Source organism: Anser cygnoides, chromosome 11, assembly GCF_040182565.1.
Source record: "Anser cygnoides isolate HZ-2024a breed goose chromosome 11, Taihu_goose_T2T_genome, whole genome shotgun sequence".
Classification (NCBI taxonomy): Eukaryota; Metazoa; Chordata; class Aves; order Anseriformes; family Anatidae; genus Anser; species Anser cygnoides.
Genome location: NC_089883.1, coordinates 14,477,052 through 14,502,446, shown reverse-complemented (window position 1 = coordinate 14,502,446; position 25,395 = coordinate 14,477,052). Strand labels below are relative to the sequence as shown.

The 25,395-nt window shown below is 39.0% G+C and overlaps 1 protein-coding gene across 6 annotated transcripts in view; it reads right to left on the bottom strand.

Moving 5' to 3' along the window:
* CIB2 (calcium and integrin binding family member 2) overlaps nt 1-25,395 on the bottom strand; it is a 43,842-nt gene that overhangs the window by 16,697 nt on the left and 1,750 nt on the right. For 4 of the 6 annotated variants that reach the window (XR_001205539.3, XM_013177503.3, XM_048081379.2 and 1 more), the window contains exons 2-3: nt 13,979-14,013; nt 3,640-3,751 (exon numbers count right to left, since the gene is read on the bottom strand). Coding sequence is in view for 5 of the 6 variants with exons in the window: in XM_013177503.3 (XP_013032957.3) it covers nt 3,640-3,751; nt 13,979-14,013 (147 nt within the window). In the remaining variant the exon portion in view is untranslated. Of the gene's footprint in view, nt 1-3,639; nt 3,752-10,057; nt 10,198-13,978; nt 14,014-22,732; nt 23,653-25,395 lie in introns of those variants that run through there. The other 2 variants (XM_048081378.2, XM_048081382.2) reach the window with 2 other exon arrangements.

The window sequence follows — 25,395 nt, the reverse complement described above, 5'->3', positions numbered from 1 at the left end:
AATTCCTCTCAGGACAGCCTATATAGCTGGGTCAGAAAGCTTCACAGATTTGGAGGGGTGAAAGAAGATAGATTTTGATCCACTTTAAATACACCTATGCAAGTTTCTTACACCACTACCATCTAAATTTGTTACAAAAGTGACAGACGCTCTTGTATCACAAAATCTAATCATGGTTCAACATAAAACCTATGTTTTATATCTCAGTTTAAGCACCACACTGTCTTGTAAAAACAGCAGTCCGTCTCTTAACATTTTCACAGAACAGCTGTTCCCTAAGTGTCTGATCCTGTATCTCTGAAGACAAAAAAAGTACGTGTGATTACCATTACTTATTTTCTTTTCTGAACTGAAGGCTGAAATCAGCCTGCCAACGTCTCACAAAACAACTACCAGCCATCTGGCAGCTAAGCCCTTCAGAGTTACATAACTGAGCCAGAAAATTTCATATCACGCTCTCAATATCCTAGAGATTCTGCCTTGATAACTACATAAAACTTAAGGAGTAGTGATTCTCCCCATCAGAAGTGCCAGTACAAACACCTAAGATGCTACAGTGATGAAAGAGTTGCAGACATGACATGATAGAAAGATATCAAACTACTTGCAACACTGGATGAGTCAATCAAAACCCTTAAGAACCATGTATTTTAATCACAAATCTAAAAAATCAATATCTGTGCATAAGCAAATCACAGCAGATGGCTTAATACAATCAGGATACTTCAAGATACTCCCATCTACTTTCCCATCTACCACATGAAGCCCATAATATTTTATCCTGCCAGCTACTGGAAAAGCTGATTAGTTTATTTTAATTTATATTCATATAGGTAAGACCATTAGTAACTTTTGCTATTGCATCTGGATGCAATCTTTGCTATCTTTGATCTGGATAGGCTAGAGCGATGGGCTGAGGTCAACTGTATGAAGTTCAACGAGGCCAAGTGCCGGGTCCTGCACCTGGGGCGCAACAACCCCAAGCAGAGCTAGAGGCTGGGAGAGGAGTGGTTGGAAAGCTGCCTGGCAGAGAAGGACCTGGGAGTATTGGTTGATAGTCGGCTGAATATGAGCCAGCAGTGTGCTCAGGTGGCCAAGAAGGCCAACAGCATCCTGGCCTGCATAAGAAGCAGTGTGGCCAGCAGGTCTAGGGAAGTGATTGTCCCCCTGTACTCGGCTCTGGTGAGGCCGCACCTTGAGTACTGTGTTCAGTTTTGGGCCCCTCGCTACAGGAAGGACATGGAGGTGCTCGAGCGAGTCCAGAGAAGGGCGATGAAGCTGGTGAGGGGTCTGGAGAACAAGTCTTATGAGGAGCGGCTGAGGGAGCTGGGATTGTTTAGCGTGGAGAAGAGGAGGCTCAGGGGCGACCTTATCGCTCTCTACAGTTACCTTAAAGGAGGCTGTAGAGAGGTGGGGCTTGGTCTGTTCGCCTACGTGCCTGGTGACAGGACGAGGGGGAATGGGCGAAAGTTGCGACAGGGGAGGTTTAGGTTGGATGTTAGGAAGTACTTCTTTACCAAAAGGGTTATTAAGCATTGGAACGGGCTGCCCAGGGAGGTGGTGGAGTCACCATCCCTGGAGGTCTTTAAGAGACGTTTAGATGTAGAGCTTAGCGATATGGTTTAGTGGAGTACTTAGTGTTAGGTCGGAGGTTGGACTCGATGATCTTGAGGTCTCTTCCAATCCAACCTAGAAATCTGTGATACTGTGAAACTTCAATCTCATACAAGACTAATTTGCATTTTTATATACAGCTGTCCATCCAACATGTCAGCAAGTCAGGAATATATTCTTATTTTAAGATAGGTTCCGGATAACTGGCTGGTTCCGGATAACCGTTAAGAGCAGATCCTTTAACTAATCTGAAGCAAATCTCACTGGGACATTAAAAACAAATTCAACTCATTTAGGGATCACCTCTAAGAAAAAAAAAAAAAGTAGAATACAGTAACCATCAAAATCATCAGTCCATCCAGTCCACCAGCCTAACTCTAAATGGAACCACCAGCAGATGGAAATAAAATTCAAAAAGAAAGAGATCAGTGCAATGAATATGAGGGACTTCTGAGTTAGAGAGATTACATCCAAATCATAAATCTAGTTAGTAATCTGTGGAATTCTTCTCTGTACGAGCACTTAAATAGTTTTTGAAGATATCAGTGCTGTCTCATCCACAATGTCTTGTGGCAACAGGTTCTCATTGTTCATGTGTTGTCAGCCATGTCTCTAATAACTTCTTGCAGTAAACTCTTTGTCTTTCTGGAAAGTAGTGCATAACTGCTCTCAATTCACCTCTTATCACTCATCTGATCCCATCATAAGTAGGAAAAAGAAAGCTTAGAGCAAGCTTTCTACTTTCCAACTTTCAGCTCCATTAGCAATTTAACAATATACTTCAGTATACAGCCTAGGTGCCTAATTAGCTCTGCTTGTGCTAACTACTTATCTCAGGCTACCGATTTAGCTGCCTAATTTTGTTTTAAACAATCTAATTCTAGATAATCAACTTATAAATCTGTGTTGCTATCTCCAGTTTAGACTCAATTTGAGTGAGGAAAAATATGGGGCATTTTTGCAAAGTATTGCTAACTTGTCCTGTTGTGTAATTTTCTTATCTGTACAATAAGAAAAGAGTATAAAAACATTTGTGTGTTGCAAAACTTGCAGGATATATTTATGGTATCTGAACAGTTAACATATAGTAAGATATTTTATGCCAACTGATGAACTGAAAAGCAAGATCTTTATACCACCTATTTTCAAGCTCCATGATTACTTCTCCGGATGCACTTTCTTCTTCATTAACTCCATAGGCACATAATTTAGGCTCTTTCATAGATATTTCAACATATTTACACACATAATATTGTTTAAAAAAGGGTTTATAGAATGCTGCTGCTGTTAAACTTTCACACATAAACAAACCTTAAATTATACTACTTGCACATCCTTTTCCTAATTCTCACTGAGCACTGTAATGGGTGAAGAATAACCTTTTAAAACTGTAATAACCTACGTGATTCAGTAAATGTCATTCATTTCATTAGAGATGAGATAAGAAGGTCAGCTTTGTAAGCTGCAGAGGAGGGAATTACACCAATAGCCCTGGCAGTCAAGGACACAGACTTAGAAAATGCAAACAGCTGATACAAAGCTAACCTGTAGCTGAATTCTAATCAGGTTTGCACTACATAGCTTTAGGAGTTACAAGGGTGAAATAGCTCTCAATAAGCTGATGAAAGAAATACTATATCAACTCTGGGAAAAACTCATTTCACATCATAGGTTTCAATTTTGTAACTATTTTAACAATAGTGAGGTACATACTAACTACATTCCTATACTATACAATATTATTAAGGAAAGTCAGCAGCAAAACAACCCACTGGCTTTGAAGGGATATACAAAGTGAAAAGAGTGTAAAATTTAGTTTTAGTTCTTACTCATTTCCTTTAACTTCTATCCCAACTATCTCTGCATGGGAGACATCCACCTAAATATTTTCCATTTTCCGTGGCTGGCTCTGCCCTTGAACGATAACTGGAAGGGGAAAAGATACCAAACTCACTTGACACAATCTCTGGCAGAAAAGCTATAGAGCTTATCAGAATACAGCTTGTAAGCAGTCAGAAGCCATACCTTTAGCTCAGGCATGTTTATTATAAGCTGCATAGGTAGTTTAACATCCGGGTCCTTTGTATAGTCCATGGGCACAACGTTTGGTGCCATTTCATGGTACCGGCCATGCAACCTGTAAACAAGTAAAAAAACGGTCATTTTAAATACTCCATTCAATTCATACAGTAGAGAATCCTAGATAAACCTAATCTGGAAGGGACCCATAATTATCGAAGTCCAACTCCCAGCTTCACAAAGGACCACCCAAAAACCAAACCCTATGTCTGAGAATGTTGTCCAAATGCTTCTTGAACTCTGGAGGGCTTGGTGCCATGACCACTCCCCTGAGGAGCCTGTTCCAGTGCTTGACCGCCATCTTAGTGAAGAACCTTTCCCTTTTATCCAACCTGAGTAATCAAACATAAATCTGGCTAACCATTATCTGTAAGTGCATAAGACTGACCTACCAAATCCCCATCTTTTTGGAGACAGAGGGCTTTGATGTAGTATCCAGCACAACTGCTGCTAACACCGACATATACCTTGAGTTTTTTATTAAGCAGGGTTTCACACTATTTGTATATAATTTTTAAGCACCAGATTCCTACATGTACACAAGAAGCAGGCCTGGACCAATGTACTAACACTGAGCAAAATCCAGGGATCAGAGTTGAGTGCAGAATGCTGGTCAAAGATACAGGCATGAAATTGAAAAGACAAATAATATGCTATCAATGCTATGGACAACAGCATCTTGCGAGACCTTACTTCTCAATAAAAAAAAGCCCTTTACCTACCTGTGCCTCACTAGCAAAGCAGATCTAGACTTGTAATTGTAGCACTGTCACACAGACCATTTCCATTTCATTCCATTTCACAGTTTTGCTTCATTCTTGTCTGAGCTTATTCCTCAAAATGCTGTATTTTAGAGGCAATAAGCAAGTGTTTTTCCTTAGAGGAACCTTCAGCAAGTTATTACAATGATTAGGTTTTAGCTAAAAATTTTGCTAAAGGACACAGAATAAAAGCACATAGCGTTGGTCTGCTGCCACAGAGTATAATAAAACTTCTTTCAAAAAAGAAAGATGAATGAGTTAGGGCCAAAAGCGTTGAGCTAAACAATACATTTGCTGATATAATTTGCTTAGTTTTTAGATTCACAAAGGGAAACACACATTTAGGGACAGGAAGTTGGTAAAAACCACCAAAACAAGAAAATAACCCCCTTGTAAAATGTCTCTGCTGTAGTATATCTAGGAATGCATATATATATATATGTGAGTACATGCAATTGCTCTGTTTTATTCAGCAATATCCACAAGAAGTCAACATCCATTTCTACAGAAAGCTGTTAGGACAATCTGTTCCGGTCAGTCCATTTACAGTTAAGTCTGTTTTGCTTTTTCTCTGAAGCAGAGCATAAAGGACTTGCCAGGCACTAACAACTAGAGAGCCTTCCAGAACACTGCCTCAGGCTCAACAGGACTCTGTCAGATGTAGCTAGAAGGAAGACGAGGGATGGAAAAACACGCAAGTAATTAACAGCAGATTTGTGGGAAGCTTTCTTATCCTGTTTTCCTCCCACTAACTCTCCCCCTAATTCACCAAATCACACGAAGATCCATAGGAATAAGAACTTTCCACCTGAGTGGATTTCACACTAAAGCATCCAAATGAGCCTGTAGGAAGTGGCTGTGATCCAGGCTCCTGCAAATAAAACTACAGCAATAAAATAGCTTTTCACAAGCTTTTATCTGTAAGGATCCTACAACTCTATTTGAGATAGCTTTATTACATGGCATTATCACGATGAAAAACACAAAGGTTCCGAAACCAATATGCAATATGTTGCACAAGCACCATTATCCTTCGCAATAAATAAATAATGATAATTAAAAAAAAAAAAAAACAATAAAACCAATCAACAGAACACCACAACTTTTTTTTTTTTTCCTCTCTCCACTGGGAAGTTGTAAAGACAGCTGGAAAGTTATTCAGGGACACCACACACCATTTCATGATAAACTAAGCACTGGATTGCCAGTCCCTCAAATGACTTTGTGGATAACTGGTAGAAAAACAGAACTTCTGCAGCCTCTTATAGGATCCTGAGAAAGCCATATATCACACAGTGTAATACAGTCCCTTTTGCATGAATTTTAGTCAAACTTCCATGCACTTGAGTAACCTGCATTACACTGGGTGAGTACTTACTTTTTGGCACGGGAACTGTACGTTTCTCATCAATCATTCTATAACACAATGCAAAGATCAGTGGACATAAAGGTTATTTCCTCAGATGACTACTTGGGTTAGTCTAGAACCGTAAACCTCCTGCAGGCAACACCACTACATCAATCAGCCACACCACTGCCATACCTGGACCAAGTACTAAGACCAATACGGACAGCCAGCTTCAGCAATCATCTCCCGAGAGCTGTGCTGATTGCCACTGTACACGTTACTGTGCTGACACATTTGACACAATAACTTCAATTACTAACTGGAAATGGCATATCAGTAAACCTCTACGCTAAAAGTTCTACTATTTCTTCTGTTTGTACACAAGCAGAAGGCACTTCAGATGACGGCCTGAATTCATACGGAGCTGTGACCTGGCTTTGTGTCCTTTCATTCAGCGTGTCCCTGAACAGGAAGCATATCTGAAAATAATGAAGTGGCTTTGGCTGTCTGCCTTAGTCATTGCTCCATTTATAAGGCATAAAAGTGTCTATGTGAAGTTTTGCAGTGCAATCTAAACAAACAGATTTGGAAAGGCTGCCCTCACCATGCACAGACCATTAGATATGCTCACAAGCCCAGGGCCTGCAACAAGCCTCACTGCCTTTGCAGCAGTGACTACAGATCCTGACGTGTTATTTACCTCAAGAAATTCTTCCGGATGCCTGCAAAAGCATCTCTCCATTCCTGGATGCACTCCCTTTGTTGCCAGAATGCCTTATTTATTCTGCATGGAAGGAAAATAAGACTAGTAGCATTTATTAGTGTTTTCCTTCCCACAGATTAGAGTAGAAGAAATGTAGTGACAAATGTCATAACAGACAAATGACGCTGTTTCGTCAGATTATGGTGTATGTTTACGCTTAATGTACCATACCCAAGGACCAAGGCTGTGATTCTCTCACAAATTAATTCCATCCAAACCCAAACTGCTGATCTGCACTTGCAGACTGTTCAGGCCTGCCCACCCACTCACCTCCTTTGCATAAGCAGTAACACTTAGGAAACTGCAGTGAGGTCAGGGAATTGATGTGATTGAAAATACAGAAGTTTCACAGCTCCTTGAGGTAGCTCACAGTTGCAACTGCAATACTGCTTGTGCAAGTAACTGAGGGTATAATTTTTCTATTAATCAAACAAGGACAGATCAAGACTTACCCCTGTAGACAGCAGAAGCTGTTAAATCAACTCAGCTCAGTGAGCAAATTAAAAAAAACCAAAACACTACAGTACTCTACTTTTGGTTCTGCTATTTCATTCTACCATTTGAGAGTGTTTTACTTGGCAAAAATGGTGGGTCAGAGTCCTTAGTCCAGTTCTCAAGGGTGTAACACCCTAGAATCACAAAAGGGCATCTGCTGGACATGGCGGAAATGGGATCTCTCTAAGCTCGTAACAGAGCCTCTAGCTATACCTGAACAGACCTATAAATAAATAAATAAATAAATAAAAGAATTCCAAGCACCCTGCAGTGATTGTTTTAATTTGCTATTGAGCTCAGAGAGAAAGTCAGATTGTCCTTGAGGTCACCAGTGGATATGTTGAGAAACAGAGAAGCTCTTCCTTGGCTTGATACACATCAGTCACCACCATTAAATGTTGTGACATTACAGCTAGCTGGGCTGCTTTTGTAATAAGAACTCTGCACTAAAAGGGTGCTGAAAACAAAAGATAAAAGCTGGTAATGGCTCACTGATTAGACGGAAGCAGAAGCTTTAAAGCGGCCTTTAGAACCTAATACCTTAAAACATCTCACAAAGTCTGGTGCTGCCTTCACAGTACCGGTCACTTCATTTACGGTATGAAAAAAAAAAACACCAAAAAACATTTCTATTCAGGAATATCTATCCTATTTCAGGCTAAATAACATGAGTACATTCAAAGTACATCTGACTGTAACACCACATATCATGACCATCCCAAAGAGTAAATTCTAGACTGCTCTGCATATTCACAGAAAACGAAGAGCAATAGGGCTTAACTGGAACAACAAAGCAATGCCTTGAGTGCTGATGAGCAGTCCCACAAGGAGCTGTACTGGGTCTGGCTGGGATGTTAACTTCCCCTGCAGCAGCCCATACAGTGCTGTGCTCTGCACTTGTAGCTAGAACAGCACTGGTATCACACCAGTGTTGTGTCTGCTGCTGAGCAATGCTGGCACAGCATCAGGACTCTCTCTAACCTTCCTAGGGGGTGGGCAAAAAAGTGAGAAAGGAACATCACCAGGGCAGCTGACCTAAACCAACCAAAGGGGTATTCCATACCATATGATGTTATACTCAGCAATAAAAGGTGGAAAAAGGAAGAAGAGGGGAGGGGTGGACCCTCGTTGCGAAAACGTCTGTCCTCCCAAACACTGGCTACGTGCTTTAAGGCCCTGCTTCAAGGACGTGGTCAAGCATCGCTCATTTGTGGGAAGCAGAGAGTAATTTCTTTCCTCTGCACTTCCACACAACCTTTACTTGTTTTTTTTTTTTTTTTCCCTTTCCCCCTCCCTTTTCCCCTTTCCCTTTCTCCCTTTAGTTAAATTGTTTAATTAATAATAATCTTTCCTTAATAATTATTTTTTTCCCTTTAATTAAATTATCCTTATCTCAACCCGTGAGTTGTTCTTTCCTTTACTTCTTCCCCTCCTCTTCTAAGGAGGGGGAGCGAAAGAGCGGTTGTGGTGTTCAGCTGCCTAGCACGGTAAAACCACCACAGGAGCTCATACGAGCCACAGCTTGATCTAGCCAAAGGTTGATTGTACAGAATGGAATAAACTATGAACAGCACATCCAGAGAAGCACTCTGTTGCTGTTCAGCTGCACTTTCAGTTTCCCACCAAAATCAAAGCTACTGGCTCTTGTTCAGATGTATGAGTTACATGGAAAAGCTGCAGAACAGCTTCTGGGAACATGCAGGAACACAACACTTTAGAGACGAGCAGCAGTGATTAGTCTGCCCATAGCCCTAGGAACGGACAGATCGGCCCTTGTGAACCCCCAGAAATATGGATGGCTAGAAGCAAAAGAAGCAACGACATTCAAGACAGAATTGCACAGACTGCAGGGAAGGATGCAACATACTCGTGGCAAAGCAGCTGGGAACTGATTTTCAACTGATGCTAGTTGCTGTAGCAGTGCAAATTGTTAGGGTGCACACACTTGCCCTACAGTGCTGTTATTGCAGACGGTCAAACATGGGGTCTGAGAGCTGGGGTGCAGATGGCTCTATATCCATGAGTCTCCAACACACAGAAAAAGTTACCACAGCTCAAAGAGAAGGAGGCTCTTCAGTTTGGGGCTGAGAAACGAGGGACATTCAGGGTTGTCTGCAACTGGTAAAGGAAAGATTCCTTTCAGGGTCTCAGATTTATGCCATCGGGCTTAAATGGCAAGGTTTTTATTCTCTTGGCAGACTCCTTTTTCTCCAGAACTGACAATATGGGCACTTCCCCTTTCTGCACGTAGGCCCCAACCTTTTTGAAAGATGAGATGTGCTAGGAAAACAGAAGCTGTGTTCTAGCTTCTCCCTCCATCTGCATAGCAGCTTGCTCCCACGGGAAATGCATCTCTAACCCTTTCCCGTATTTGCTCCCTTATAAGGAAGGCTTTCCAGACACTTGGAGGAAACCCCTGCTTTTCTTCCCAACTTCACTCTCAGGCAGGTTTTGGGTTTTAAATCCAGCATATAGCTGGATTGCCAGAGTTGGCTCCTCTGCACCTTATCTTTTACCCCTCAAACACACGCCAATGAACACGTACAGAAGGGAATGCAATGGAATTATAAATGTTCTTCTGCACGAGAAGGTTCAAAGCTTTGCTGATTGTCCAGATAGTGCCCAACTTGGTAATTTAGTGCCATATTCCTCTAGCAGCTGTCTAGCTAGGTTAAGTCAGTCTCAAACTCTACAGCTCTAATTTACAGAGTTCATACTTTTTGGCTAGGACAGATATCCAAGAACACCTGTGTTTGAATGCTTGGGTATTTGCCAAATTGTACTAGTCTAGAGGGAGAAATAGAAACAGATGGGTTGGCTAGCAGATAAGCATTATTGCTGGAGTAAAAGCTTGGCTGCTAGAAAATCAGATTTACAAAACTAAGGAAGAGAAATACTGCCTTATAGGAGACAAGCATTTGATCCCATCTACAATCTCAAGACAGGCATGTTATATAAACAGATTAATTATTGCCATCAGTAAAGTGTTTTTCCAACCTTTCTACTTTCTTGTTTTTCCTCCACTAAGCCTCTTATTCTTGTTTCTCTCTATTGGACCTTTTCCAGTACAACAAATCTCTTTCGAATGGTGATGCCCAAAACTGGACAGCTGTTCACACTGAGGTCTCAGAATGACATGCTGACTAGAATGGAATTTTCCCATTTTACACACAATGCTTAGGTTAACACACCCTAGAAGTACCCGCTGCTCCCCCCCCCCCTTTTTTTTTTTTTTTTTTACAAAGGTATCCAGGGAGGCTGGGGGGGGTCAGTTTGTTTTTTAAGTTTGCTTAGATCAATTAAACCCCTTCCCATATATCTTTTCTTAATTACTAATGCCATTTACCTTCCATTCTGCATTGACAATTTTTTCTCCTATCTATTGACAGTTCTTAATACTTGACCGTATCAGTTTCAGTGATGGTGATCTATTGGTGATCTTGGACCTTCCCTCTAATACATTGAGCACTGCTTTAAAAGGTAACATCGATCTTCATAGTGTCTGCAATCCCCCCTCAGCTCAATGTTTCTTACACTTCTTACAATTTTTTTCAAGTGTGTTCACTGGTACCTTAGCCAAGAAGTTAGTGCACTCACACAACAGAGGTAGAAAAGGACTAATGCATGCAGGAAAATGCAAAAAGGCTTTACTACAATAAAGATATGTTGCATCTGTTTCTTCTCTCTTATCCACAAGAGCAGTCACTCATGAAGGAGGAGATTTGCTTTTAGCAAATCCACAGTGGATGCATCTGAGCACGTATTATGTTCTAGGCACTTAAGAGCTGATCATCCACCCAGTGGTCTGGCATCTTTCCATACGCTGAGGTTGTGTCCTGTAGTCCTGGTGTAATTTCCACATTCTCAGGCAAAGTGGGGTATGCTTTCAAAGCCCTTACACACACCTATCAACAGAATTAGTAAGGATTCTAAACATTTGTCAGCTGTCCTGTAAGTATTTTAGATATGTTGTCAGTGATAGTACGTATACATCTACATTATCCACGGATCTTCAACACGCTCTTGCCCTGGGCTCATGAGTTCTATCATTTAATGAGTTGTGTTAAGCACTTCTCCAAGAGAATTTTTAGATTTTTTGGTGATAAACAGTCAACTGAAACATGATAAATAATTATTTGTTTCTTCTATTTCACCAGGCATTATTATCTTTTCTGCAGTCCATTAACACAGTGGTTTTCCCTCCTCCTAGACCCATAATCGTGGATCACGATGATGTTTTCATTTCTTCTTCACCTTAACTTAAATTGCACTATTTCCTTATAGTTTATAAAAATACTTCCTTCCACACCTAGATTATCAATCAGAAGAATGTGTCCTCGACCCCTTTGACAGCAGCCTACATTTATGTTGACTTAAGTTGGTCATGGTACCAGAGTCTTACACTGACACTAGACTAAGCCAATCTAACATCTCACCTCCACTGAAACGTGAAGTCTTGCTCTCCTTTACTTTCCTCATTTTCAGTCCCATTTTCCTGTTCTGGTTCTTGTTTCACCTTTAGCGCTTACCCTTGAGAGAGCTGATTCAGCTCATTAAACCAGCAGAAGAGAAATTTGTTGTTGTTTGGGCTTTTTGATGGTCTATTTTCCCACAGGGAAAGATGGATAATATCACTTAGCCCATTTCACCTAATTGCAATCTCATGCTGTTTTGCGTGAGTTTCAAGTCATCTAAATTGGAGCTGCCATATTTATTCCTTCATCCCCATCTAAACAACTGTGTCCCTTTGCTTGTGTCATCACTAACACTCATACCAATAGATGGTGAGCCAGCAAGGGAGGCTGACTTCAGCCAAAAACTATTTGCTTTTTTTTTGCCAAGTTATTTGTTTACATTTCTGTGCTTTTTAGAAAAATAGCCCTTACTAAAATCTATCAGGGTTGTTCTAACTTAAATACTGTTTGCCACAGTGAACTCTTCACTGTATTTTAACTGGTCTGTTTAAATGCCAGGTGACTATGACACCTCTCACAGATACCACGAGCTTCAGGAAGTATTCAGACCAGCATTTTCACTACAACAGAATGCAAAACCTACAACTAAGACCAGTTTTAGCATTCTGGAGGTAAAATAGTTTGAATTATTCTTACCAGGAGGAGCTTGCAACCTCAACAGTCAAGATAAAGGGAATATTCTCCTCATACTTAAAAGACACAAAAATATTAAGACAGACGAATTAAAGGGGCAATTTGTCAAAGATGCTTACATAGATTAAAGTTGCTTACATAGATTAGTGAAAGAGTAACAAGGTAAACCAACAACTTCCAGTTCTACAGTCCCTATCCCATGCATAGTCACCATGTTAAACTTTATTAGATAAATAACCATCATCTTGTTCTTAGGCAGCAGAACCTTTGCCACAGTTCAGTGCTGCTTCCTTTATCAGGAAGTCTTATGAATCACAGTGACCTCCTCTACTCTGTCACACTTACCACGCGAGGATAAAAAATCATAAATCACCTATCTGCAAATGCAGTTTCAAATTACACAGCTCTGAGACACACCCGAGAATACTGTTAAATAAACATTCACAAATCCAGCTCATTTATAGTTGCTATTTTTAGAATGTTCTGAAACATTCAGTGCCTTGATATCAAATTTCAACAGAAGTTTTATTTCAGTATCATGCATCAAGAAAAAATCCAGAATGCATATAAAAAAAAACTTAGGACATTTCTGTGGGGAAATCTGTCTTCATTTCTGTCAGTCTTTACCTGCTTGTCAAAACTGTACATTGGAAACTTCTCTACAACTATTTTTTTTATCCACTGCAACCCAGAAAAAAAGAGAACAAAAGTGGCTGACTCCTCAGTTCATTGCCAGCTTTCACAATGCTGTAAAATTCCTGTTTGCCTATCATACAGTGACATTTTCTGACTTCGGAACATCTTTTCCTGAAATCTGCAGCATATTTTTCAAAGTACACTTACTGTGTTCCCTCAGTTGCTCATGATGGTTCAAATCTCCATTTTGGAAATGCTGTTTTCCAAATGTGAAAGTCTGTGTACTCAGATTAAGAAGTTTACTAATTACATCTTCTGGGGAAATATTTGATTCCTTACTTCCTTTCTTTCATCAGCATTTTACAGTTGCGCATCCATTCTCTCCCTGCCAACATTACAATCTTGCTAGAAAATTAGTTGTGTTTTGTGTCATATTCTTTAATTTGGGCCTGTATTACACATGTTCTAGACTCCTATTTGTCCACAAAATTTTCTGTAGAGGTACCTTAGGTGCACAAATACCAAGAACAAAGGTAAGAAATTAGCTGAAATACCACCTCTATTTTCCCCCATCAAAAAAATAAAGCAACCCATTTAATGCATGCCATTAGTTTTCACCTCAACAGAATTGCTGAACATCTTACTGGAGAAGATGTCAGTAAGACTTACTGAAGTTTACTGCAACAGAGCTAAGGCAAAGAACGCCTCTCACAGAGACCACATCTATTTTTGATCTCAGAGCAAAGCAAAAGTCCAATGTTTACGAAAACAAATGCTGTTTCCCTGATACTGCTTATGTCTCAGAAGCTATTCAAATTTGAGAATCTAGAACATTATGAGCTCCTAAGTCTAGATACATGCCACAGATGTATTTTCACTCCTTATTAGGAGAAAAATCCAGAGGAAAAACAAATAGAAAAGCAGCAAATTCCATTCAGAAAGTCACTGACTCCCTACTATTCAATGGCTTCTTCCTAGAAAAGCCTATGTTATTGATGTTAACCCGACATCTTTTGCTTACACACATTTACATATTATACATGTACCCTGAGCCCCATCCTACATTCATTTATGCAAAATAACTGGTTTCATTTGTTTTCCTCACAAGTCAGAAAAAAGTGATTTTGCTCTTTCCATGTGAATGATGATAGAAAAAATAATATAGTTTACTTACCGAAGGATTTCTTTCCGAGTGAAGAATGTGCAATCCTGTTAAAAAAACAAAATGTATTACCATACGATAGAAATATTGAAAGTGAGCGCAAAGGATTACTTTTTAATGTTTTGGGGAGAAAACTTAGAGCTGGCAGAAAAACATTAAAGATAACATATATGTACCATCTGGTTTTGATTTGGAAAGCAATATATGCTATAAAGTAACTCTATGGAAAGCAATGTATGTTATAAAATAATTGAAATATCCTAAGGTATTTTTTTTTTTAGGGAAAGTTATGCCCTGTATTCAAAACTAGAAACACTAATGACAATGAAATACTGGATGATCAGTTCTGCACATTGCTCAGGCCATGAGTTTAGAGAACATGCAAGTTTGTGTCTCAGAGTTACTGGCTGATGGGAGGGTGGGAGCGCCAGAGTGCTAGATGCTAGTATAATGAAACCACAACACTCCTGATGACTACCTGCTTCTCTCACAGGCCTGGGTGATGTGGCAGAGCATATGCTTAAGAATTCAGCTCCTATCCTAGCAGGTTTTCTCCTTTAACGAAAACATTTAAAATACACATCCTAAAATCAGCTAGTGACAAGATAACAGCAGACTTGTTATGTCGTACCTACGAGCACATACAGCTACTGTGCCCTCACCTTGGTCCTGCTCTTCAGTCAACTACTGAAAATGCATTTTGTCCCTAAGGTGAGAATTAATCTGGCTAAATGCCCGCTTCTTCAAAGGAGGGGAAAAGCAAATGATCACAGCTAGCTGAAGCAATCAACCAGGTCGTCTCAGGTATCCAGGTATGGTATCAGTCCTGCCTGGTATCAATTATTGAGTTTGCTTGCTCTCCTCCACACCAAGCAGGAGCAGAAGCAGCTTTCCCTTCCATGTATTGTGTAGCAGAATAGTGTTACAAGGCAGGATAGGAAGGCACACTGTGAGCTGCCAACAAAGATGTCACATTGTCTGGAACTGCACAAAGTGAAATAGGAGCCAGCTGGGTAAGTCTTCATTAATTCCAGCTTGTTCACCACTTACAGTCAAACCGCCACTAAAGGATGCATCATTTACTAATGAAAGGCAGGTGCAATCTCAAATGATGGTGGTGCCCTGAGCAGCAATCATCCCGTAATTATATAGGCTTGAGAAAGCAGCAGACACTGTTACTTAACTAGAAAGCTGACACGGAACTGATACACAAATAGAGATAAAGATGAACAAGATAAGTTACCCTTTACCTTCCAGAACTCTTGTGAGAGCACCACTAAAAACCACAGCAAGATGTCATATCATAAACCTTTTCTGATGAAAGTCCACATTTAGTTTAGTTTTTTTTTTTTTTTAAATCCAAGTCACTTCACTTCTTTGACAACAAACATTATTGTATTCCATCTTTAGTTTTGTCAATGGAAATTTTTAGTATTGTAATGTAAAAACATGGACACTGGAAACCTTTATAACAACAGACAACACAATCCTATGTTTCCCTGTAATAGCAAATATTTGCCTGACCGCTGTTGCTGACTGCAGTATTCCAAATACGCCTGACAATTACATGGCATTGTGTGTTAGGGGTGTCACAAAATTTACAATGGTTTCTGAGACCACTTTCAGAGAGCTTAGAGCTATTCAATGTCAAGGCACCAAGGTCAGGACCCTGGCCTATACTTCCAACCCACAGCAAGACCTTACACACCACTTAAAAAATGCTTTGCCTGGCTGATCCTGAATGGCAAATGCAAAAGCCACGGCTCCAGCCTCTGAGAGGGAAGTCCAGCCAGCTCTCCTGCTTCTCTCAGCTTATTTCTGTTCTTCCTTTATGCTGACTTCATGCCAATGAGTAGTATAACTGCATCAGAAAATTCAGAGAAGGAACTAATGTGTTTGGAAACTAACCACACAAAACGGGATTCATTTTCAGCTTGGATCACCTCCTTGTTGTGGCTTAGAACAGTGTCACTAATTCTAGCACCAGTGTTAAGAAACTAAAACAAGTCATTACTGGTGGGAGGGAAGAGGTATAGGACTGCCCTTTTTGTTGGAAGCACGGCCCCAAGTTGGATTAAAGTCACCATGGAACCCAGGTCTAAATATAATTTCATTTTGTATTTGCTGGAACTCCATCAATTTAATTCAAATTTAATTAAAGACTTTTGGCCAGAGAAGCACGGAGGTGAATCATCCAATTTTCTTCTGGCTACTTAATTCATACAGAAAATACAAAATGATGGACAATAAATAGTAAATAAACATGTCAAATTAAGTCCCTCATATGGAAAGGTGAAATGGGTCCTGGGAAGTATTTGTGGTTTATGCACATGCCTTCATCAATCCTCCTTAAAGCCATGAATATCATGGAATGCATCTGTTATCATGTAGACGGTATTTTAGTCTACCATTGATTTACAAAGCAATCTGCCTATTCTGTTTGGACACTAAAGACATGAGGAGTCCAGCTAGAAAAGCACATGCTAAACACTCAAAGAAATGTGACCACAGTTTTCATAATTTGTATCAGTTCTAGATTTCCAGCAATCCAGAAATGGAGACTTTTATTTCTAATGCTATACAACAGCCTGAAAAACTACTGCTAACAGGAGGTCCCCTGCGGGTTTCAGGTTATTTAGGACAGAGGTCTTGCCTTGAAAGATTACCTACTCCTGCACTTGAGAAAATACCCGCTCCTCTTCTAAGATCAACTATCCCACTTGGTCTGTCCTTGTGTCCTCAGTAATTAAACTAATTAGAAGTGTGACAAAGGAACACTGATTTTTTTTTTTGAGATAACACAAACAAATCTGCAATCACCCACTTCCTTATGGCTAATGAAGACTGAAAAACAAAGCAAACAATTTTGTCCATTGATTTCAATTAGATCATTAGCTCGTATAATGGAACTTGATTCTCAAATGTGGCATTTAGGTAGCTTAACTGGTTCTTAAAATATTCTGCAGAGTAAAGAGACATATAGCTGGTGTACTTTGGTTTTATGGGTGGCTTTGCTCTTGGCTGGTGGTGTGACCTTCTGCTAGTCGCACAGTGTTGCTCAAAGCTAGATTAACAGTCTCTGCTCTTAAAATTTCCTTTATAAAACAGCACAATGTAAAGAGCTTAGCAAAACCAGAACTGGCGTTTTACTCTTTGACCTGCTATGTCAGGTGAATGCAAGTTTAGGGCAAGATGGTAACAGACAAACACATCAGTCTACTACCTTGTCTATTAGTCTGTAAGACTTCACTGCGAACTCCTAGATCAGTTCTGCTTTGTGTTTAGCTCTACAGGGATTTGAGCAAAAAATAAGAGTAGAGATAACGGTGCTGAGAATGCTGATTAATCAGCATTAATTTTATGTAACATACACATACAGAGTGTAACGTGCGGTGTTATTCTGGAACTGGACCATGTGTAATTTGTTCTGCGAGATCTAGTGCCTATCCCAGAGAGCAGCATGCAGTTTATGAGTTTTAGCAGTCCACTGAATAAAAGATTATCACTTACCACCTTTAGACGCAAAGATTGTTGTGCATAAAGCACAATTTTCAATATAAAATTAATTGCACATAGAGAAGGGCAATATTTATCTGCAGAAAGGAAGAGAAGAAAAACTGGATAACAACCAAATGAGAAAAGGGCAGCACTCAAATGTGCAAGGCTATTGCAAAATAGTATTTCATACACCCACTATATTTCTCCTCTATAACAACAGTTGTATAATTGTGCCATTTATGTGCATAATTTCAAAAGGGCAGGATTATTCTGAACCTGCAACAACTTCATCAGAACATTTTATAAGTAAATAAATAATACAAAACAGTCCTAGCAATATAAAAGTCACTTCAAATTAGAAAGAATCTCGAAGAAGAGCGAACAAGCCACAGATAAAATAAACCAATGAATAACAGGATCTTTGAAAATATCCTCAGGGCAAGATAGATTAGATGCTTCTAGCTATATTACTGAGCAGCTTTCAAGAAATGACAAGTACTGAATGCTGCATTTTAAATATTAACACTTTAAATATATATTTCAGAGGTTTCACTTACAAAATCACAAATGATCTTCTGCACTGTGACAAAAGCATTCAATGTGTCTAAGAGCATTTAAATGAAACATCAAGAAAACATCACCTTATGAAGCAATCAGAAATCAAAAGTTAAGAAGTCAAAAGGTGATGGACAAAACCAATTCTCATATAGGTAGATGATCTATTATTAATTCTACTCTTGTAACATTTTTACAAGTGCAGTATTATTTTATTTTGGATTGTAATTGCCATACAAATAAGACTGGTATAGAGCTGTGCAAGACTGAGGAGGCATAAATACCTTTATGTATCTTTTTCACTGTAAATACAGAGTTACTGAAAGCCAGTGAGACTAGCACCAGCCTATAAGTCGCATATCTGTGCACGTAGTTCAGTAAATCCCAATTTAAATGCTAAAAAAATTATGTCACAATCAGTATCTGCACTGTAACAATACACATATAACAGTACTGTTATATGGGCTTTTATCTTAAAAAATGCTGGTTGCAGCAGACAATATCAGTGGAGATTTTCACATTCTCTTTATTTGTAAGCCTATTTCTGAACTACAGCCAGAAAACCCCTAAAATCCCCACCAAGTTTCAGTAAGCAAAACCTGCAGCTGTAAGAAATAGATTGCGTATTTGTACTGAGGCACTGGAGTAGAAACAGCTAGACATAAGGAAGTACTGATGAAGAAGCAAACTGTCAGCAAATTTAATTTGGCTCAATCCATATATGCACCAAACAGTAACATGAAACCGGAATCAGACTACAAGATAATTTCACAAAAGCTTCTTCCATTATTATGCTACATAAAGTTTGCACATTAACAGCAATTCTTTATGAAACTGAAAAGTGCTTTTAGCAGAAGGTCCTGTAGGACCTGTGACAAGTAGGCTTTTTGCACTTTTGCCCCCAAAAGGGTACATTTTCATCACAGATCCTGGCCAAGTCAAGCACAGCTTTTTAAAAATCCAAAGACAGCCTGATGACCTTGTTTCAATTTATAAATGCCGTTTACTGACATGTAATGTAACTTGTTTCTTCTAGTTTTGCATATTTCACATGATATATAGTTGAATCCCACTTTGACCAGAATTTTAATAAAAGGAAAAAGTTAGCTAACTGACAAATTCTTGTTTAAAATACAAAAATGTTATTTTTTTCACATTACTATTATTTTTTGCAGTATTGCCTAGAAGACAACCAACCGGGATAAACACCACTTTCTTTTAGTGCTATATTAAACATAAGGGAAAAAAAAATCTAGTAATTAACAAACACAAAAAGAATTGACTTAGAATAAAAAGAGTAATACCTGGTATAAAATATTTGCACCCTACATTCTCTAAGTTATGTCTATTAAGGAAATAACTGGAACAGAATTTGTATCAAATTCAGGCCACCTTTTCAAGTAACCACAGCGAAAGCAGTGAGACTGCTTGAGGAGTAGTTTGTTCAAACCCCAAGCACAGCTTCTATGCATTTCTTACTCAATGTAATCATGTTTCTCAGTGAGAAATGCAGCGCACTCAGGCCAATACATGGACCTGACGTTACTACTTTGGTTTGTCTTAATTCTTTCCTGCTCCAATCATCTTTATATAGCACAACTCAAAGTAAAATTCCTGGTTAATTTACTTTTCTCATTATGGAACTTGGTATCCAAAAGTTGTCCTGTAGACTTCTTTTAAAAGCTTAATTTTAAGACGTTATTTGATTGCAATGAAGCATCTTTCTTGCTAACACTTACCTTTCCCCTAGTCAGACCTTGGTTAGATTTTGCATTTTATGTAGTAAGACAACAAAACAGTCAAGTACTCTAAAGGCACAGGAAAAAGAAATCCCTGACAGAAATCATTTTCTTACATGGCTAACATTGTAACGAGGTGAATCTCAGTGAGGAAACAAATGCCTGCAAAAGCCTAACTCCTTAGATTTCCCTAACATTTCACTAAGCCTATGCAAATTTAAAGAGCTGTCAGCTAGAACAGGAGCTAAATAAGTTCCCAGGTGATATGACAAGGTGTTAGAAGATTTGCAAGTTGCCAGTCCTTCTTTAGGTAATTTCCTTCTATCTATTCTGAGTATAAAAAAAAGAAAACAATAAGAGGTTTAATGTTACTGAGTTCTATTATTCATCTCTTTCAAAAAGAGCTTCAACTGGCTCTCCCATCATCACTCTTTTAGGAGACTAATTAAAACATTCATCTATTTTAAAACATTGGAGCACCTTGAAACTGACCACATTCACATTTCATTTAAATGTAGAGGTTGTGCTAAAAGGTGACCCTTCAATATGGTCATTTAAACACTACAAAGTTTACATGTGGGCATTTCTGAAAGTTTTAGACAAATCAGATAGGGTTATTTTATTTCATTGATATCATATTGATGACCTGAGATTAGCGTATGCTAGCTTTTCATGCAGGTGATTTTTCTGCAGCTTAACTTTTACTCCTGAAAACTAAAGTAATTTGCATGTGGATTTACTGTACTTTAAACAGATAAACTTCTCAATTTTCCATCTTCCTTTTACCTATCAGAAGCATCTCCTATGAAACAAGCTCTTAAAACATAACCTGAAAAAAGACTTCACTGCTAAAGTAGCATTCAGATGCTGTAAATCCAGAATAACTTGTGTTGAAAGACAAAAATGGTGCAAGTTACAACCAGGTAATAAAATGACCTTAAGCAAATAAATTACAAGTCTAACCATCAGGAGAGGGAGTTTTTGAACAGCTTTCTAATAGGTGCTGTGGGGAATAATAAAAATCTATTTCATAAAAAGGATAAAATTGACTCTCTTGCTTCTGACATACTGATATGATTCAGTAACCCTGAGTTATAAGGAGCAGAGCACCAACTCACAGACACCAAATTCTCAAGAAGTTGCCTAGCCCCCATTTGGGATAAGAAAAGGAGTAACCCATCTTTCAGTTTAAAACTAATTTATAAGTATATACCTGGTTGCACACTGGAGCACCTATATGCACAACAGGTTGTTGTAAATCGTGTTTTACTAATACTAATGAACTACAAGTCCTCCTGTAACAGAGAAATCCCACAGGCTGACTCAATCCAATCGCCCTAACTACTGCAAGGCTTTGAGATCAATTACCCAGCATTATGAAAGGCAGGGGCTGCAAAAGCCATTAGAGGAAGGCAATTTCTAGATGAAGAATAATGAATTAGGGATGACATTTCGGCTCTTGCATTTGCCAGTTTATGTCAAGAAGATAACATTAATTACATTTGGATTTTGTTTTGTTTCACTGCAGTTGGGCTCTGTTCTGTGTTCACTTTTACTGGTAGCAGAAGACAGACATCAGTGTTTTCAGAGATCTGTGATTTCCCTCTTGCCTATCTCTCAGGGATGTAAAAAAAAAAAAAATCTGTTTAGAACTTTGACAACCCAGTCTAAGACTGGTATATTACAGTGACAGACTGGTGGTGAGGATGAGATGTGTAAGGAAATGGAAACTAAAGAAGCTGTCATTGTATGAAATGTGACAATGGAGCAAGAACAATGACAAGTATAAAACCCTGATACCAACAGAACTAGGAAATTAATAAGAACATTTAACTTATGCCTTATTTTCACAATTAGATAACATTTTAAAGCATTTTTAGCCTGTATCCCTAAACTGACTCGATGTGGATAAATACCTACACCTGTGAAATGTCCGTGTTAGCACTAACTCCCCCCAAAAACTGGTATTTAAAATCATAGTTTCAACTACAACGATAGAAGTCAAAGTTCACAAAGGCAAATACAATGTTATTTACTTTTGTGTGCCTTGGATCTGTCCTTTGGTTATCAGAAGAAACTAAATGTTGATTTCCCACACTTTTAATTCTGTCTGTATTTATCACTTCTTGTAAAAGAACAGAGCAATGCAGCCAGCCCTGTCTGCTTCTCAGAACAGGTACTCAGTGCTTCCGTCTTGAGCACAGTTCTATTTTCACATATTGCCTCACTTGCTTTTTCAGAAACTTGTTCTAAGTGCCCACTGTGCAGAGAGCTTCTCTCAAAGCATTTCAGTAAGATTTGCAGTATGCTAAAACATGAATGAAGACTGGAAATTATTTATTTTCTGGAGTATTAAAAATTCAGTTGATATGACAGAAATAAAGAGCCACCAATAAAATATCCCCAAACATAAAAAGTATAATTCTTCTGTCAAGGTAAGAAAGAAACTACCACCCAGGAGTGGATACAAGCATAAAGATACCTATTTTAGATTAAGTATTTACATTACATTTAGATTAAGTTACTACATTAAGTATATTTCTATGAGTCACTGTTAGAAGTGAAACTAGATGTGTCCTTTTTTTCCCTCACACCTAATACAGCAAAGTCAGCACAGACTAAATAAAAAGGTTATAGATACATTTCTTTACAAAATGCTCAGTAAGAAGATTGCACCAGAAATTCCCCTTAAGCAAGCTGGTAACAGATTTCATGCTGTTTCCTAGCCCAGACAGGAGCAATTTGACTCCTCTCTGCACACAGAGAAGGGAGAATCAGACTGAGCATATTGAACAACCCACCCTTACAATATAAGTATGGGGAAGGAACAGTAAAATATATACATGCAAGCTAATGAGCAAGTTTTTGTTTCTATTTGCAAAAACACTCCCAAAACAAAAACAAAACAAAAACCCATCAACCCACAAACATGTTGAGGTTACTCCTTTCCTTTCAGCAAACTAAGATATCTTACCTGGTAGGCATCCAGCTGTTCATCAGTAAATATTGTCTGCTTATTACCCATCTTAGAAAAGGAATTCTTCCTTTATGCAAATGCATCCCATTAGAAGTAGCTGGATTCCTCTGTATTGTAGGCATTTAGAGCATGTATACACCGTGAATGTGCTGAAAAAATCCCAAAGCCTGCATTGAACTGTTTTTGCCTGTACTCGTCCAGTGAGGAAGGAAGCAGTACTGGAAAATCTTTGCAAAGGCTTGACTTTAGTGTGCCAGGATGAGAAGTGTTGAAGTCATAGGCAGGTGTCGCCCCAAAACAATTATACCTATCTCCCCCTTTTGCAGATGCTTTTCTAAGTGACATACAGAGCTTTCACGACTTAAAAAACAGGCAGGCAGCACTTGAAGAAATCAGCTCTCTACTGCCTCGGTGTCTCCTTGCTCAGTCTGCGAGTTCAGGGTGCTCTTGCTCGGCACCTTCACGTTTCAGAGCAGCTCTGCGTCACCTGATGGCGCTCGGTAGCGCAGTCATGTAACGCACACGCGCAGAGCAAGGCTAGGAACTGGAAGAATGGACTAGTAGAGCAAGTGTTTCTGCAGTCAGTCTCCCCTCAGATCAAAGTACATCCTCATCACTGCTTGGATCTGACCTGCTGTAGCACGCTGCCAAAGTGGGAGCCTCCATCCAGCGGTGTTTAAGTGCCCAGAGCATCCCCACAACACCAGCAGGTGCCACGTGGGCTCCACAGTATACATTTGTGTTCACACTGCGGCTGCATCAGCCCTGGCTACCCAGGGTATAAGCTCACTACCAGAGGTGCAATACTCTCAGATAGACCAGGAAACACGAGTATTCCTTCTCACATTAAAGAAACAAACCTGGAAAGTTTAATTAAGTAGCTTATACAAAAGTTAATCTGACTCTTTCGGCTCAGGCAAACAAAGCTGGAAAGAAAAAAAATGCTACCACAGCCTGAAAAAGGGGTGCAGAAAATGCCGCTAGAGGGCTCACAACATACGTTAAAGCAACACAACCCTCCCGTATTTCCTGGAAAGCGAACAAAAAAGGAAAAAAAAAGAGCATGTAAGAGATGCAGGCAAGCAGAATGAATGAATAAACTCAGAAACAAAATCATATTATCTAACATCTGAAGAAAGATGAGCTCTTATAATAAGAACAGAAGGAAAGCTGGGTGAGAAAGGATGTGAAGATGGAGGCAAGACCTGTTACAAATAAGCTTCTTCAGCCTGCTCGCTGCCCAGTTGTAAGCATAGGAAGGGCAGAGGGTTTAAAAATGTTTAATAAAATTCCTTCCTTTACCTACAGCTCTGCCCATGGTGTTTATTCCCTCAGCAAGTTAGCATATTTAGTATCTGGAGAATTACCTTCTGCTTTTTTCCTACAACTTCTAATGACCCTGACCAGATAACAGCATCAGATAATAGGAGTTGAGTTTACCTTCACATGCAACAAGGAACAAATATTTCACAAAAACACTGAAAATACATCTATTGTATATAGTGTAATAATGTCCCACGAAATGTGTTGGATACGTAGTAAAAACATCCAATGAATGGGGAACAGTCTCTAAGAGACCATTTATTTAGATTGCAACATTTAGAAATGCAGATTTGATTAACTATAAACCAGCACTGCCTGGTGCTACTAAAACACACTATTACCATATGTACAAAATTAATTTATTGGGATGATAATACACTCAATAACACTTGCTATTAGTGGTAAACTAGCATCAGAATTTTATCAGTGAAAGAAATGGACACTACCAATAGAATATATTGCAGCAGTTTCAAAATAAGAAGAAAAAAGCTGCAGTAATAAGGGTAACACAAACTGAATGACCGACCTCCCATCAGATCAACAGTGCAGCAAGCATCTATTCAAATCGCACCCACTTGAATCAACCATTTGTTACATGGCCAAACTGACCTCTTTTTTATCTAGTAACCAGTTTTTATTTTTTTCACCAATGTATAGTGGCATTGGATTCTTCTTCTGTTCCAAAAAATTACCCCCAAGACAGAATATAAAGAAGAAAAAAGCAAAACATACAAATTAGAGTATTTCTATTTCAACAAACTTTTTGAATCTGAAAACCACCACCCATAATGGCCCTTTGAGATTAAGAACTTTAAGAACTTCCAGAACATCTGTGTTCTTACACATCCTCAACTCTGAATAAGTTGCATCACTGGCTTTAATGATTAACCATAATATCAAGCATGTTTCTTACTCATGATCTAGTGTTACTGAAATGCACCAACTAGCAGCTGATTGCAGTCAGATCAGAACAGTACATAGTCAAGTGATTTGTGTGAAATAGCACTCCTTTCACAGTCACCTGATTCAAGCTGCCTGTCTATGCAAATCAGATTAAATATAAACGACCAAATTATCCTCAATGCCATCATACAGAAGTGAATTGACACCAAAGATGGATTAGGCTCCGTATCTTTTAATCTTGTGATCCTGCATACTTGAGAGTGTTACTACAGTGGTAAGACTGACATCTCATTTCTTACCTGCTGTTATATTTTTGGCTGCCTGGTCCCACTGTATCCTAGATGACACACATCAGCCAATCTCTATCTTTAGAATAGATAAAGCACATTGTGCATAAAGCACAAACTCTCTTTCATTCCTATCTCCTCGTATAT